Raw genomic sequence first — 18,346 nt, 5'->3', positions numbered from 1 at the left:
CATAATCCGAATGGCATCACAGAAAACTGTGATGACAATCCATCTTCTTCGCTGATCCTAAATTTTCACCTGCCAGTAACCACTTTTTAAACCATTTCGCACCGGATAAAGTGTCATTTACTCGTGGTCCTGTTCTTTTGCACAATCGGTGAGCTTCACGCATATCGTATGTACTTACATATTTGCATATGTAGATTCATAACGAATTGTCGGCCAAGTAACGACGCATTTAAATTTGTGCTGGACAAAATTAAGGATAAATTTCATTGCCGTCAGTCATCATCCAAAACGCCAATGCTAAAATTGTGTTGTGTGCTAAGATTTTTTGCTCATGGCCGTTACAACAAACTGTGGGGAATGAACTTCAATTCACAGTTTTGCTTCGTAGTATCTCCTACGCATTTGGAAAGCGAAGTTTGCAGTGCCTCGATACGCACAGAAATGACCCAACAAGAGAAGCAACAAGCAAGAAACAAAAATTTCTCTAGATGAGGAATACCAAATGTGATTGGCTGCGTTGACGGAACACATATTACGATAGAATGAATTATTGCATAAATTTATAATAATTTACCTTATTTCATTGTGTTTGTTCATTCCATTTAAAACTTTTCAGTTCTACATTACATACAGGTAAAATTAAAAATTATTCTAGGTTCATAAAAAATACATAAAAATCACCAATTTAAATTCACTTCATAAAATATAATATTAAACTTAAATTATCATACTTGGCATATTCAGCGACTTTTGATTTTATTTTTATTAGCTGTGGTTCTTACTTCTAAACCTATGCTTTGCCTTTGAGATCCAGATTCTTTTGCTTCATTGCCATATTTTCTTTGTAATCTTTTTTTTACAATAAATTTTCTTCCTTTTTCCTTTATCTTTTATTTCTAATAATTTTAGTTCCTGCTTTTTTAGCTCGTACCTTTTTCTGGCTATCTAGCCATTTTTGCAATTTCTTTTTCTATAGCTTTTGGAATTATTAAATATATTATATCCATAAGATGAAAGTGTACTTACTTCCTTTATATTTTTTAATGCGAAAAGAATAATCAGTAGCCAAATTTTGACAGTAATGGCGAAGCGAATGTAGTTTTTTTACCAATGGTAACACAGAAAATTAATTTTCGACTCTTGTTCGTCATTTTGTGGCGAAAAGCCGGTTTACTCTATCAATTCCGTACGTTTCATGGTTAAAGTCTTAATTATAAAGGGCCTTTCATAAATGTCGCCTAGATGTCAGTAGTGAATAATAGAATAGAACAACGCGTTAAAATTATTGAAACTTATTATGAAAATGGTTCATCTGTAAGAACAACATATCGCAAAATTCGTAATTTTTTTGGTGAAAAGAATACCGATTGAGTCGCCAATTCAAAGGTTGGTGGTTCTGTCGTTAGGTATCGTTTATTGTTGTAGTCTGTAAGAAATCATGTATTTTTAGATTTACTAAAAATTAATAAACAAATAATTTATATTTATTTATTTATTTTATTTTATCGTACGACACATCACTTTAAAAAATCTTTATTACAATGCAAATATTAAGCCTAGAAAGTTAGTCTTACAACTAAATCTCATAAATTTGACAACTACTCACTTTTATATTTGAATAACAAAATATTTGTATCTCTTCCAATTAACAATACGTACGCAATTTTATTCTACATTTCTTTTTGAAATATTTCACTTGCAAATTCGGAATTCTTAATACAGTTATTGCAAGTCTAGTACGATGTTGAGAGCAATATGGTTGCTTTGGTTAAATTGAACTAATAAAATTTATGAGGTTTATATTTCTAGGGTTAAAATATAATAGTGGTCACATAATTAAGGACGCTAAAAGTACGGAAAACGCTTGCAAACACGATAACAAAACGACCACAACAGGACTATGCAAAAGATATAATCGGCAACAAAAACGTAGACAAGATGTAAAGCAACCAATAATCATCAAGGAGTATAATTGCGGAATGGGTGGAGTCTATCTCTTCGATCAGTCATGGGCAGCTTACCGAACTCGGATTAGATCAAGGAAATTTTGTCTAAATGAAGCTATTGTAAACTTATGGATGTTATTTCGAAAAGCTTATCCAAAAGTAACTCTTCTCGGATTTATCCGACGTCTTACAAGAAGCATTCTTTCAAAACCAATAGAACTTCATCCAGTTTCAGGACGAAAGAGGAAACGAGAAAATGAAACTAGATACGATGGAGTCGAGCACTACGTAAATTACTCAAAAACTCAACGCCGATGGAAATTTTATGGCAAGTGTACAAAATTTATATGCATGAAATGTAATTTCGGATTGCATCCAGATAACTGTTTGTACAAATATCATGTAACTGATTCATCAAATAACTAAGAAATTTAAAAATGTATAGATGTATAATATGTCACTTTATAAATAAAATTTTTATTTAAATTCAAAACCTATGTACTCGTATATATTGTAATTTTATTTTCATAGAAGTATCTCTCCGAATACGGTTATGCATGATATATCATACAATTTGCCACGCCCACATCTTTTGAGATATTTTTTTTGAAAAAATGGAAATTAACCGTTTAACATCAACACACATATTTGGTGAAAATTTCAGTCACCTATCTTAACCCGTTTTATGTGTGAGCATTAATGGGTTAACCCCATCGAAAATTGTTGGGCATACCTCAAATCGGCAGTATACAGCGGAATAATACCACAATATAACAGCTTAAGGAAAACATCGAAGACGTGTGGTATAATGACCAAAATCTTAAGATGAAGATAACACAGTGCGTAGCCAGTATGCCTCAACGAATTGCGGCCGCCTTAACAGCAAGGGGAGGGGCCACGAAATATTTGTTTAAAAAAAATATTTTTAATGCAAAAATGTCAAGAAGCTTTTAATAAAAACAAATATGTAAACTTTTTTAAATGCTTTAAAACCGTTTGCTTTTTATTCGCTCTCAAAGCCACAAATATGTCATTTTTATCATCGGTAATAATTCAATGGTCAGGTACTGTATTTGACTGAAAACTGTAGCAGTTTAATTGGAATAAAACTGTTGTTCTATATTTTAAAATATTATACTCCTGTTATAATATTTAAGAAGGTGGTTAATATGTTTGTTTGATCATATTATTTGTGCTCTTTGAAGGGGCCATTTGATCCGCCCTTGCATTGCAGTTCCCGCAATCATTAAACTGACCTGCAGATCTGAATGCAAAATAAAATCTATATATTTGCCGATAGTTCATGCATAAATATGTTTGGTGGGTACTGTTTATCGCAAATTTCCAAATATGTAAAAATATTTGTATACTTGTGCGCATATAACATATACATACTCATACGTACAAATATGTTATGGACAACGTATTTACCGCAAGATAAAAATTGAGAATTTGTAACAGAATGAAGACACAGTATATTTTTGGTGTACTCGCAGTATTTCTCAAAAAATGTGTACAGTTTGTTACACAGTGTTATCTACATAAAAATTAGTTATTTACAAATTAATAAAAACTCGAGTGCGTAAGCTTGAATGTTCCGCAGAGGAGCCTTCAAAATGTTTTCCTTTTCTATTGCAAAACTTAAATACTATATTTGCTAATAATGCATCTATTGCTCGTAAAGTTCGGGCACTTAAGGGGGGAAGCTGGTCTAGAGCGCAAAAAATGGGCATATTTTATGAATTTATTTTGACTCAACAAAGGAATCAATCGAAAATCTGTGAAATAGGTTTAACAATATAGCTTTCATGGTACAAATACAAAATTTTTCGTCTGAATTAATTTCAAAATGGCCGCTGTCCAGCAGTTCTCCTAAGGCGCCTTTTTTTCTAGTGGGTCCATTGCCGAAGACGTAAACTCCTTAATTTTTGTCCTGGATCAAAAAATAAAATTTTTTTAGTTTCTATATAACAACAGAAAGAGACGTACGTAGGATTTTTTCGATATTTTGTTTTTTCGCGAAATGGTGCACGTTTGAACAAGAAGTTACAATTTTCTCCTATAAAGAACGACATAAAATTGTTGATTAAAAAAAGAACTATGTAATATAAATAAAAAATCCTACGTACGTCTCCGGAGAAAGGTATTTCGAATGTATTGTCAAAATTTCGTAAGAATCGGTAAAGATTTGTTCGAGTTATGTCTTCGGCCAGTTTAAAAAAAGTGATTTCGAGAAAAACGCGTTTAAAGTTGTAAGTAGCGTTCGGGGCATACCTGCGAGGCACTGCCGTCGAATGAAAAATTTGGGCATTTAGACATTTTTGCTGGCATCCCTCATTTGGTATATTATTTCTAAGACCCTAAAGCACCTTTTAAGACAAAAAAAAAATTTTCGATTTTTTCAAAATTCTAGACCAGCTTCCCCCCTTAATGAGCTATTTAATTCTAATATTGACTGTGCTTTATCTAGATCAAGCTTCATAAAAATTCTTAATTTGTTTATTATGGTATTTATAATACGTTCACATATAAGTAGATGATCTACTTGTTCGTGCTTAACTCCCTACCCGTAATCAAAAAGTGAGATTTCCCATACAAAATTTCTCTCCCAAAATCTGAGATTATAAAAAAACCTAGATAATAACGGTACTTTTTGACATACAACCCTGTGTTTTCTATGTAATAGTTCATTATTTTTACGAGTGTAAAGAAAAACGTCAAAGCAAAAACTAAATAAAATGGATGCTGGCAAAGAAAACAGGTTTCTAGACATAATTCTAATAAATTGTTTGTTAGGTATGATGTACCTAATTATATAACCACTATTATATATATTATATATTTGTATTATATTTAAATAAACCTTTAATCAAAATATTTTTATATCGGTTCGCCGCTCCAAAACTTCTATGCAAGTTTGATATTTGAAATTGACGATGCCTAAGTCCTTTAGAACGTTTAGCTTTTGCTCTAGAGTTGTATCGGCCTTTAGCGTTTCGAGTAACAACAATGCAGTCCCACGTGCTGTATTCAGCAACTTCTTCGAATCGTGAACTCTACATAAAGATTAAAAGATAAAAATTAATGTTATTGTTTGAGGTAATGCATGGATGTATCTAGATATCTCCGTCGTTTGTTGTATATAGGTATTATAATATCGGTAAGTATTAAGTATTTGCCGCTTTCGAATCATCACTTCTCTGCTTACTAGAAAATTCCGTTGCTCTTCATGTGAAAACTTTCTAAGTTTAGCGAAGATCAAGTGATTTTGTTTACAGCCGCTTAGCTCATAAGCTATATGCTTGGTAAGTTTAAGTAGGTATATTTTTGCGTTAGATGGACTAGAAGTGGAAATATCTATCTGTCTCTGGATCTCGGTTCTGCTTGGCTATAGGGAAGTTAATGCGGTGGCAAAAGAGGATAAAGTCACTAGATTCGTACGCAGGGGGCGCCTCTCTTTTGGCTAGTTGATATTGACGAAGTTCTGACAATATTAAATAAGGGTGGGGTTAAGGTAGTAGCATACGCTGAACACATGGTCCTAATTTTATCAGGATCATTTCATCAGAGTCAACTCTGATTAAAAGAAAGTTGTGCTATTTACCAGAAAATATAAACCTCCACACTTTAGACTGCCCAAATTAACTAACCACATTCTCCCGCTCTTATCGGCAATCAAGTGAAACTTGACTCCAAACTCCACTGGAAGCTACACATTGAAAATCACGTGAAGAAGGCCAGTATATCTTTCTTCTACTTCTGCAAATCTATATCTATGCTCGGTAAAAAATGGGAGCTTAATAAAACTATGTTGCCGATATATAGTGATGGACAAAATCTGTATAGGCCCCCTATATTCGTCCAAAAATTTTACTGAGAATTGTTTAATATAAAGTCGTCAATTTAATTGCCTCGATGCTATGTCGGCTTCAAGCCATTATTGATGCTAACGGTGGACCAACTAAATACTAAAAAGCAACTATCATTGTATTTATAAATCACGAAACGAATATTGAAGCAGCAGTGATGATAAAAAACGTAACTGTAACGGATTTGTCTGCACAAGTCCATTTGAGACAAAGACAACGATATTTTATTTTTCACTATCACTGCCACTTAAGTGTGTAAATACCCTTAATACAACAAACGAGAGATTTATAAATTTAAATGTCTACTACTGTGATCAAATTGAATGATTGCGTTGTTGTCACAGTTTACCATTTTTATTTATTCCTCCAAATCTATTTCGTTTGCTTCAAAGTACATTTGATCATAGTAGCATATATTTGTAGTTATAATTTTTAATTAGGCCATTCGCGGATTTTTGTTTTTTACGATGGAATCTGTTTATGGCTTTCACGGCACGTTTCAAAATAAAATGACAATCATAAAAATTTTTTGACACTATCCAGATCAGAATTGTGGTATATCTATTATAACTTAACAAAGAATCAATTTCGCGTTTTTAATGCATAACATTCTAAAATTTGGTTTGGTCAAAATTTGATCATTTCTAAAAATGACACAAATATATTCAAATCGATGAATACGATCATACAAAAACTAGATCTTTCTTAAAATTTGTATGATTTTTCAACACATAAAAGAATAGTCTTTAATCGATCGAGCCGTCGGCTCTTTTATTTATGGAGTGTAGGCCACTATAGAGTTTATGAGCAGCTTTTAGAGCAAATAGAGTTTATGAGCAGCTTTTCCATCGCAGAAATCATTTGGAGACCTCTATTTGCCTTTCGAGCCCGGGTCGCACTGAATAGTAGCCACGCACAAACCGATTAGACTTTGGCGACCGCAAGCAGTATATACTTTCTCTGAAAATATTGTTTTGATAAAGTAAGCATCTCTTGAATTTTCATCCTACCGAATGGCCCATAAGTTACAACATTTAATATTACTTTTTGAAAAGCAAATCTGGTCGTCGACAATATTGTCCAAACAGCGCGAACAGATTACGGGTCATGTCGTAATTAAATTGCGCTGCGCCTGCTGGTGAAAATTTATTATTCATAACAAGACTGTCAAATAGGAAGTCATCTAGTTGATTGGAAATCATTCGCAGTGTAAGATTAAAGAGGTTTAAAGATAGTTCACGCTCCATATTGTGAAGTGTTGTTACCATCACCTATGCAAAAAATGACAACAAGAAAATCATACTCTCTTATTATATTTTAATTTATAATGACGGCTCACCTGAAACATCTCCCCTGCACTGGAAGATAAAATGAAAGGCTCTTTGGAACTCTGGTCTGGTAAGCTGGACCAACAGTCATGCCGATAAGGCATGGATTTTGCTTTTATTTCACTTACCGCCTTCGTCGCTAAGCTTTCAATAAGCTTATGTATCCAGTGTTCTAGCTCACTGACTGGTTGATCAAACACTGACTGAATTTCAGTTGAATTCGGGCCTACTAGCGCAACATGCAAATGCAAATAATGAACATTTTCACCCCATTCACGCAGCACCAACGCTAAGTAATTGATAGCATTCAAAATGGATATGATTTCAACCTCCCCACTGCTATAAAGTTGCACGAGGCGCCGTCGGAAATTTTCTATGAGTTCTAATTGAAGCGAAAGAAATTGTAATTGCTGGCCTGGTTGAATAAGCGTGTAATACCGATCCTTTATAGCTTCAAGCAGGCGTATGAATTGATCAGCACATTTGGGAATTTTTAAATCATTATCGTAAAAGTTAGGGTCAATACGCATCCAAGGACTATCACCATGTAATATAAGATCCATTTTCTCTGCGCAAACTACAGAACAAAATATTTACAAACTTTAGTATATTCGTTAAATGTTATCATACTTACAACGCTCTTCAAGCGAAATCCACTTCAGCAAATAAATTGGTTGAGTTACAACGCTTATCACACTGGGAAAACTACTAGGGTATCCAAAAGTCCCTCGGAGCTCAGCCTCGAAAGCTAAAGTCTCGTCCAGCAGATGAGCAAATAGAAGTTCGTCCTGACATATTTCCTCAATATCGGCAGAAAGTTTTTCAATTATCAATTGTACGAGGCCACGAATGAATTCTAACTATAAAAAAAATAGTGCATTTTTCAAACAAAAGAAAGCTTTTTTGTAATAATACGTGGTCATCGGCCTAGCTGCTAGTGCACAATTGGCTTTGTTTAGGTTTAGTTATTACCCTAATACAATATATGACTAAATAAACAAATGATTTAAGTAAAAACTATTTTTAATTTAATAATACGTTTCCTTCAAGGCAAATCGTAGATCTCCAGGTTTTGGGTTTGAGAGAATTGTTAACTGATAACACTGCTACTAATAGTTTGATGGAAATTGGGCTTAAACTCTAATTTTGATTTTTGTTTTTTTACTCTTATGTGTGCATACCTAAATTTCAGTCGCCGGTAGCCAACTAAATTGTCTCGAAAGAAAAAAATATTGTGGAAATGAACACCATTGAAACCATTTAATATTAAAGTGCTGTGAAAAACGCGTTTGGAATAGGTTTGGATTATAATACAGTCTGCGTAATCGAATCGTGTCCGGCAAAATTCAAACGTAATAATTCCGTTATTAAAAAATGTAAATGCTTCTAAAAAACCTTTCCTTTTCGCAATACGCGACCAAGTAGCGGCACAAAGCAGATGTGAAATGCACCTGATGAGTTCTACAATGAGCTAGCGATGCTGGCACGTCTAAAGGTTGTTGTTGTTGTAGCAACATAAGCTTTCCCCATGTTACTGAAGTGACAGTCCTTGTACGGTTCGGATCGTTCCGGTTACGTAGAACCAACTGTCGGGGGAACAACCACCGACTAATAGTGGTCATATCCAGCGGTAATGCCTAATGATGAAAACCACCAATTTCCAAAAAAAATAATGTGCAAGTTCAGGACCAAATAAATTACTCGAGCTCCGCATTTGACCCCAAAAAATGTAGGATCACGAATCGTTTTTTGTAACAACGAGCATATACATACATGTGTACGTATGCAAACGCCTGTAGTCAGTCATGCGAGAGAATATACATAAGTATACAAACAAAAGTAATATCAAAAAATGCAAACACATAACTTAAGTATTTCAGATGTTAAAGTACATAAATTACAGATGTTTTGAAGAATGCAGCGGTTGCCAACAGAAGAGATTAAAATAGCACTTAGAGGATTTGGCGTTCCACCACATTCAACTTTTACAACTACGTTATGTAACAATAAGAGGTCGCGTAGATCGACAACAGTGGGCGAGGCAGTAATTCTTAGTGCAACTCATAAATTCCACATACAAATTTAACAAAAATATACAGTAAATATTCATAATAAATTCTTACACGTATATTGTAATTAAGTTTGCCAGCTTTTACTGCTGCTGGTTGAAAAGTCTGTCCAACGAAGAGATGACCCTCTTTGCTCCAATTAAGTATTTGTGTAAAGAACCATTCTGGTTTGTCCAAACGATTTGTTTGCCGCACACCAGTAAAGTGATATTGGAATCTTAAAAAAAAAATTAAGGAGTGATGTATACTTAAACATTATATTATTTAAATTTTATAATTCTGAAAACAATTAGATCATCGTTAGGAAACAATTAAATGTTAATATATTTATTATTGTACTATTTGAATATATGTACTTTGATCCGGAAATTTTTCAATCTTTTTGAAATATTGAAAATAAACTTTTACGTAAAGGGTATTAATAAAGTGTGCCAGAAGCGCCCCGTTTGCTTTTAACAAAAAGGTAAATTTGAAATTTCAAAACAAATTTGATGAAAAATAAAAGCCAAAGCAATTACATATAGTTGTTAACCATGAATGAGGAAGAAAGGGAGGTTTGACATTCCCTTAAAACGAGCTGCATTTACGCAGGACGAAGGAAAAGGGTAAAACGTTTTCTTCTTTTTGCCTAAAGGTAATAAAATAATTACAAAACAACAGAAAAACCATTGTTTTCTTTTAATGCAAATGTAATATTTATTCAGATTTTTTTCATTTGCCATAAGTTATGTTAAAAGTTAAGTCCATTATAGATATGAAATTATAATACTTTTTTTTAATGAAGTTAGTTTTATTTAATCATGTAATATTAAAAAAAAAATTAATTTTCATTCGAAATGGTCACTATTTGCTTTTATACAAGCTTTCAAACGATAAGGCCATTCAGCTATTGCAGCACGCGCGTTTCTATTGATATTGACGTCGCTGCTCGAATCAAAGATTGTTTTTTAGCAACTGTTGGGTGGTTTTGCTTTGTCGGAGGGGCAGAATCTTGCTGGAAGATCCAACGCTCCCCATTGATGAGAGTACTGCTCAACTACTTCACCACACTTTCTAAGACATCCTCCTGGTACACTTTCGCCCCGGTCTTAACCTCTTCTTCGCAGATATGAAGCGAAGCGAATGAAAATATAAGCAAATTTAGCAGTCTCGAATTGTGAGATGCGAATCGCCAGCGAATTCGCCACAAAATGGCAAAAAAGTGTCAAAAATTAATTTTCTGTTATCATTGGCGGAAAAACTACATTCCCTTCACCATTACTGTCAAAATTTGACTACTGATTATTCATTTCGCATTAAATATATTGAAAGGACCTAAGTACACTTTCATCCTATGGATATAATATATTTAATAATTCCAAAAGCTATAGAAAAAGAAATCGCAAAAATTACTAGATATACCAGAAAAAGGTACGAGCTAAAAAAGCAGGAACTAAAATTATTAGAAATAAAAGATAAAGGAAAAAGGAAGAAAATTTATTGTAAAAAAAAGATGACACAAAGAAAATATGGCAATGAAGCAAAAGAAACTGGACCTCAAATACAAAACATAGGTTTAGAATTACGAACCACATCTAATGAAAATAAAATCAAAAGTACGGAATACGTCAAGTAATTTTAAGTTTAATATTTTATGAAGTGAATAGGTTCAGGTTCACATAAGAATTATAGCTGATATCTATTTTAATGATGTACATAGTATCTGCTAGGGCTATCGAAAGTATTTTCAGCATTTCTTCATGTCGAAGTACGCGGTCCCAAGGTTAAAAAACAAGCGTACATAAAATTTAATATGATATATACATATATATTTGTAATTGGCGTTTATAGCTTTTTTGAGTGTTTCGCCGAGCTTCTCCTCCTAAATGTGGCGTGCGTATTGATATTGTTTCACAAATGGAGGGACCAACAGTTTTAAGCCGACTCCGAACGGCAAATATTTTTGATTAGGAACTTTTTCATGGCAAATTTGAGAAGGCAAATTTAATATTGTTTTATGTCAAACTCTCTCTGCAAAATCCAATTTCGTTTGTTGAAATTTGCGTCGGGCAGTACCGCTGCGGCGTAAATTATCTGTATTTTTGTTGCATTACAATGAAATAAATGGACACTTTTTTGTGTTTCATGTTGAGAAATGAAATAAAACGACATAAATAACTCTGCTTTTCTATTTTCCCAAATATAGAACTTTTTACATAGAAATCGTACCTGTATCAAATAAAGCATTGCCGCAGAATGCCTTCGATGTCTTGAAGTTAAACCCGGTGAAATTCCCAAGTTAGTGCCAAGGAATTAGAGCATCGTAATCATATACGAAAACCGTGCATTTTGAACGAATAGCCAAATATGCTGTGGGTTTAATGATTATAGAGATTTAGAATGATTAATGAATCGTACATTTATTTTTCAAGTGCTTATTCATTTGGGAAAGAGCTTATTCACATTTATAAGCTGCATTCCTTCGCTGAGGCTTTATAATTTCACAAAACTTGTAGCTATCGAATTTTACATCACCATTGCACCTTTGAAATATCACTTTGTCACAATTTTAAAAAAATGTTAAGCTTATTTGTTTGAAAATACAATGTTCCATTACAATAATACGCCTTGCTTATAAGGAACTTTCAGTTGATGTTCTCGTTATGCGAGAGCAGTATCATAATTTTTTCATTTTGTTGCCCTATGTCAAGTTTGGAAAAAACTTTGTTAACATTTGGTGGTGATTTTCCAATGCTTTGATTTATTTTAATTTATACCAAAATTTTCCCCTCTTGTACCAAATTGCAGTAATTTTGCTTCGTTTATAACAGATAAAAAGTTTTTCCTCTTTTTATAAATAACCGTTACATGGTACCTACCATATTACCCAAAAAGTGTGAAATACTAGATCGCCTCGAAAAAGGCAGAACAATAAGATGCTTTGCAGATAAAATGTCCTCGAAGTGTTCAAAACAGTTAAAGCCTCTGACTAAAAAATAAATGAAAAATCAAATCATATACACATGTATACGAAAATAATCGTATTTGGCTTAATTAACCCATTGGGTACAATTGACGTCTGAGGCACGTCATGCACTGGTTTACCCTAGGACTTCTTACGTAAAACGTAGTGCTTTCACAAACATACCGCTTTGTAAGCTAATAGTGTTTATATTAAGACTAACTCAAGAATAATGAATGAAGAAGAATTAATGTTATTCACGTTAAATGTAATTAACTGGTTAACCGTCACAAATCGATCCTGCTATTTGTATTTATTTTTACTAATTCTCAAAGTTTGAAAACATACCTTTGTCTATATGGAGCCAGTAACAGCTTTGTAACAGTGCTAACTATTGGGCAAGTTATGCTTGGTGTGATCAATTCCAGTGGTTCAGTCTCTTCGGTCGGTGACTTTATCTGTAATAATTACTAAATGTAATAGAAAATTTTTAAACATATTTTTACTAATTTACTAAAAATAAATATTCGGCTAACAGCTGAGCTTTGATAATGCTATCTCGTGTTGGTGAAAACGTCAGTGAGTCATATTCTTTATAACCCCAACGCATTGACTTTAAGACAAACTCCAGCTCACTAAAAAGATAACAACATTCGATATTAATATCAGTAAAATAAAATTATACGAAAAATACAATAAATACAAGTTGATAACAAGTGCGCTATACTTTATATATTTGGTAATTCTAATTTTTAATACGAAACCTTTCATCAGATTCGAGTAGTCTTTTTTTGGGCATTTATTTTTATGGTTCTAAACCGAATTCCATTAAAAAGATCCTCTAAAGCTTTGATATTGAATAGCAGGCTCTCTAATAGAAGTGTGGCGGTAAAAATTCAAACTTACAGTTCCGTTATGAAAAATATAAATTAGTTTTGGGAGAAATTTAGAAATACGTTGTTTTACACCATGAGTTCCACGTATTTTCCTATGTACACTTCCTAACAGTTACCATAAGTGCATCTGTAGCAAAATATTTGAAGAAGTTAAGGTTCATAAATAAATGTGTGCATATACCCTTGCACCCGAAGTTAGAAACATTGACGACTTCCTCAGATGAGGCCAAAAAAAAAAAGAAGATCAGAAGATCATTAACAAAACCGAGCTTATCGTTGCGTGAAACCCAAGCAGTTTTAAGGAAAAGTTAGGTTAATGTATCCAAAGACACGACTGGAAAACGTTTATGTGTAAAAGACCTCACCTTCCGGAACATATTGAAAAATGCTGCCCTATTATCACATATTGAAAAAATACTTGATTTTATAGGACTTTTGATGAATAAAATTTACCAAAAAGCATAATTATCGTCAGCTGCGATGATGTTTGGAAGAATTTTACAAGACAACGTTGCCAAATAGCCGAAGGTGTGTAGAGTGGAAACAGCAAAATGGAATTGAAATGTTGGAGACCGCTATTAGGAAGGCCATTTTCTTCATTTTAGTGTTATTGTAAAAGCTAAACAAAAAGTCAAAGGAAAAAAATATGGATGGTCAAACAATTATCAAGGCAAATTCAGCTGGTACGTAGCCAATTACCTCCACTACTTGCACAGAAATTACCACAAAGTATGACTCGAAGATGTGAAGCCATTACAGCTAATGGTGGTGACTAGATTTTATTGAATACTAGCTTTAACCTGCGGCCCCGCTCGCGTAGGAGTAGTTTTGAGGGATTTACGATATGTATATAAAAGAATTACAAACAATAATTTCATAGAAAATAATTTTTTATTAATAACCATAATATAACAATACCCGGCATCCGTTGCTTTGCCTCGTTGAATAAAATCAAAGCAACCAATCAGAAAAATATCAAGCAAAATTATTTTTATTAATTTTCTATCTCAAACCGTTTTTGAACTTTGCATTTGGGTCATAGTTGAACAGCTTATGCGGATTATGAAGTCTAGAGTGTGCTATAAATTGTGGGAAATAGGAAAAACTAAGATTTTTTAGAGTAAATTTAACAAATATTCGATTATTAGTGACGAATGAGAGTGGTGGCGCGGCCTAGGGGCTGTGGGAAGGGAGTTCCATCATAAAAACATGCCTATAACCTTCATTGGGTGAAAATATGAATGTATAAAAATTTTTACGTCATTTGGTGTTGTCGTTTCGTAGTGATGCGCGGACAACGTACAGACATTCACCTTTATAGTATAGAAGAAGAATATTGCGTATAATAAATAACTTACGCCCATACAATTCATTTTGATACAATCGAATTGGTTAAATATTTTCAAAGTTATGGTGGTCACGCTTCTTTAGGCAAACTGTACATTAACTTATATTGTTGATGACTGAATTATAATTGTTTCAACAGTTTCATGCTACTAATGAAATTCATAAAGGTCTACTATATCAGGTCAGCTAAAATGATGAGATGATTCCACCTTATCCTCCATACAGCTGACGCTGTAAGGACTCGAAGTAACGTCGAGTCTCACAGCATGCATGCGTCGTGGAAAATGTCCAGGATGCGCACTCACCCACAAAATTCGAAAGCTGAGGTTTTGTTAAAAATTCTCCGATGGCCTCCAATCAACATTCCAACGACACAACACATATATAATATACATAATATATGTATTATTATATTATATAATGAAGCATTTCGGCTACCTTACCCGTCTCTCTGAAATTTCAACAGATTGACGCGTGTTGTGGCGCAGTTGGCAAACGGATCGAAAATTTTAACTATTTTTGTCAACCAATTCCAATTCAAGCGTACGTCATGACGTGACAATGCTTTTTAGATTCGGATATAGAACTCGAAGTGGAATCCCGAAAACACAATGTTCGGAAATTAACTGCTTTCGTCCAGGCGAAGCAACTCCTTCGCTCTTTCAAGTCTAGCTTCTTGCTGCTTTGGTGTGGGATCATACGCCTTTTGGATTTTGTAAGTTTTGACTTTGAGATCAGTTTTTAGTATACGACGGATGCTACGGTCAGATATTTCCAATTCTTTCGCCATTTGATTGGCACTTCGTCGGAGATTTCGCTCAAGTCGCTTCTTCACTTTTTGAACCATTTCACGTGACGTTGCAGAGGTTTGATGACCACCTCCATGACGTTCCGCGATGCTACCAGTATCATTGTAACGATTAATGGTGCGATAAATAAAAGCTGTATTTACTTTAAGGTGCTCGAGCTCACGAACAACCGCTGGTTGTGATTTTCCAGACAAATATAATGCAATCACGGTATTACGTTTGTAATCCATTACTGATTTTTTTCGCGTTTACTCTCGGAAAAATGCTTTCGCGCGCTTGTAAACAATGCTCTGGACTGTCATTTACCTAACTAACAGACAGCTGATGCCAATGCATAAGCTGCGCGAGCGGTCTAAAGTTGGTTACACTTCGAGTGCCGGACCCTATATATTAAAATACTTAGTAATTTTGTAAGTGAATAAAATATTTATAATAAACAAAAAAATGTCTTAAAGTTAAAACTTTAGACCTTCAATGTTATTCGTTACCGAAATTATTTGCAACAGTTTTATGTATATATTGCCAAATTATACTCGTATATATCACAATCGCTATAATCCACTTAATATTGGTATTAAATGATATCAGAATAACTCTTCTTTCCACAATATAGATTATTGTATACATTGCAAGTGGAAACATTATTTTCCACATTTGTACGCAAACTATAAAATGACATTTCGATATTTTATTTCGATTCTCTGTTACTGTGGCGCACATGCGCAGAACATAAAATTGTTTCGCCCTCTTACGCGCAAACTTGTATTTTATTATTTTTGACTAATTGCAAACCTCATTGAATATCAAATGATTTAACTATAACTTCATTGATTAAACTATAACTACGACAAATCTCGAACTGAATTCGTCTGTATACATATAAGACTAGAAAAAATCTGAAACAAACTGCTTAATATTCAATTGCAGCCGGGGTCTTAAGTCTGTAGCTAATCAACAAGTAAAAACGGCTGCAAACTTTTAAGTGATATATGATATTAGATAAACATAAAGCGAGTTGATACAATCATTGCAAATATGGCCTACAATTAGACCATGTGGCTGTTGTAACAATAGTTAGTATATTAGATGGTAGCTTCTGCTCAAATATGAACGAGACGGTATCAATAAAACGGTCAGCGGATGACATATGGCAAAAATACATTTTTTGTTTTTTGGTAGGACTGTTATAAGCTTACATGGCAAATTTCAGGTGGTTTGTTTTCTGTGATACTGTAAACAAGTCAAGAATTTGTTTGAAATTTTGTTATTCCAACAAAATTTCGGCTTCAGATGCCTTAAAAATGTTGCAGACAACCTATGGGGTCTCTGCTCTATCGCGTGCACGTGTTTTCCAGTGGTACAAATCGTTCAAAGAGGGCCGTACATCGGTTGAAAACTTGCCTCATGAACGTCGTCCAGCAACATCAGTAAACGAGGAAAACATCGAAAAGTAAAGGAAATTGTGCTTGAAAATCGCACATATCGCAAAATCGCTTAACGCGAATTGTGGGACAACAAGTCATGGTTCTTGCATCACGATAATGCACCAGCTCACACATCACGTCTTGTTCGCGATTATTTGAACAAAAATAATGTTAATATCGTTCCGCAAGCACCGTATTCGCCTGATATGGCTCCATGTGACTTTTTCCTGTTTCCCAAGTTCAAGTTGCCGCTCCATGGAAAACATTTTCAGGCAATTGAAGTCATAAAAGAGAATTCGAAGAACACACTCGAGTTTGACTTGTTTACAGGAGCACAGAAAACAAACTATGTGACATATCACGCTTAAATTTGCCATGTAAGCTTATAACAGTCCTACCAAAAAACAAAAAATTTATTTTTGTCATATGTCAACCGCTGACCGTTTTATTCATACCGTCTCGTTCATATTTCAGCAGAAGCTATATATAATTTTGTGTTAGTAAGTTCATATTCCTCTTCTTGTTCAAATATTACCTTGCAAATTTATCACTGAGAACTTTGTGCCAGTAGGTAGCCGTTTCTATAGCATATACTTTAAGGTAATGAGCTTCAATGTCACATAATCGACCGATGATACTATTCTCACAATCATTATTTTCAAATAGCGTTAGATATATATTGACCATTTTAGCCTCGTCCTTTCCATTGATAGCGCTATTAAGACTCTGGCTAGAATGTAATAACGAGAAGTTAGCGATAATATTGAAATTACTCACATATCCCTTACCTGATCAACTGTATATCTTGAACAAGTTTTAAATATTGCGTCAGATGCTGTAGCTTCCGCACTTTTTTTAAATCGTCTAATATCTGACTAAGCGCTCTATCCGAATCTCTAGTTTTTGCCACCAATTTATTTTCGAAATGACAAAGTTTTTCTTTTTGGAACTCAAGGCTTTGACTCACAGTTCCTTGGTTTTGCAGTGCCGTTTTAATATCTGAGGGTCTCAATTCATCGTCATACTCACTGCCCAACTGAAGAAAATAAATTGGTTAATATTTTACCGTAAAACCAAAAGAATATGTTCGCACTCTCTCTTTTAATCCTTTAATAGAAGCATAGTACTTATTCGCCAATACAGCAGCATGATGAAGTTTCTTGCAACCATCGCCAATTTCTGAGTTGATACTTGCAATTATACGTTGCTCCACAGAATATTTGGTTTGCATCTTAAATTTTTTTAATCCCATTCACAAAGCAAAAGTCAAAACAATTTCGATATTATGGAAAATTCAAAATAAATAAATAAATTTTTTGCATCGATACTATGCGAATGCAGTCCCATAAAGCGTCGTATAAACTATACAAATTACCGTACGGATTTTAATTTCCATTCTTCACAAGACATATGTTATTAAATATATATGAAATAAATAAAAACCCATAGCAGACGGTGTGGTATGTATTATACGCCAAAGTTCACTTCATCAGTTCGATAGCAACAGAGATCATAAGGTACAACCAAGGCGTATCTATAGAAGGTGGTATCATTAGAACTGATTAATTCGTCTTGGGCGAATTGGCACTTCTGTCAAAAATGTGTGCCTACATTGTTTCTACATTGCATTTGTAACAGTTATAATGAAATGCAAAAAATAAAGATTATCCGTGTATAAATAATATCATATTATTTCATTGTTATTTTGACTGAAAAT

At 33.7% G+C, this 18,346-nt stretch overlaps 1 protein-coding gene across 1 annotated transcript; it reads right to left on the bottom strand.

Annotated features, from left to right (window-relative positions):
• Window positions 1-4,378: 4,378 nt before the first annotated feature.
• On the bottom strand, window positions 4,379-18,110 carry LOC129241263 (RINT1-like protein). The gene is made up of 11 exons (XM_054877508.1): window positions 18,005-18,110; window positions 17,723-17,860; window positions 17,418-17,665; window positions 17,165-17,359; window positions 12,668-12,788; window positions 12,502-12,611; window positions 9,267-9,429; window positions 7,778-8,003; window positions 7,155-7,720; window positions 6,860-7,086; window positions 4,379-5,002 (listed from the first exon to the last, which is right to left on the bottom strand). Exons 1-11 carry the CDS (start codon window positions 18,023-18,025, stop codon window positions 4,816-4,818), a joined length of 2,202 nt encoding a protein of 733 aa, XP_054733483.1. The 5' UTR covers window positions 18,026-18,110; the 3' UTR covers window positions 4,379-4,815.
• Window positions 18,111-18,346: the final 236 nt, after the last annotated feature.

The sequence above is a fragment of the Anastrepha obliqua genome, chromosome 3 (assembly GCF_027943255.1).
Source record: "Anastrepha obliqua isolate idAnaObli1 chromosome 3, idAnaObli1_1.0, whole genome shotgun sequence".
Lineage (NCBI taxonomy): Eukaryota > Metazoa > Arthropoda > Insecta > Diptera > Tephritidae > Anastrepha > Anastrepha obliqua.
Note: the sequence above shows the minus strand (reverse complement) of the source record. Positions and strands in the feature narration are given on the sequence as shown.

What these genes read in the sequence shown, in the direction of transcription:
- LOC129241263 (XM_054877508.1), bottom strand. Translation starts at nt 18,025, where the DNA reads ATGGAAATTAAAATCCGTACG. An exon ending in CTCAGTGATAAATTTGCAAG is followed by an intron (nt 12,789 to 17,164) that starts GTAATATTTGAA and finishes TTATCTTTTTAG; the next exon opens with TGAGCTGGAGTTTGTCTTAA. An exon ending in GTGCAGGGGAGATGTTTCAG is followed by an intron (nt 7,087 to 7,154) that starts GTGAGCCGTCAT and finishes TTTTTTGCATAG; the next exon opens with GTGATGGTAACAACACTTCA.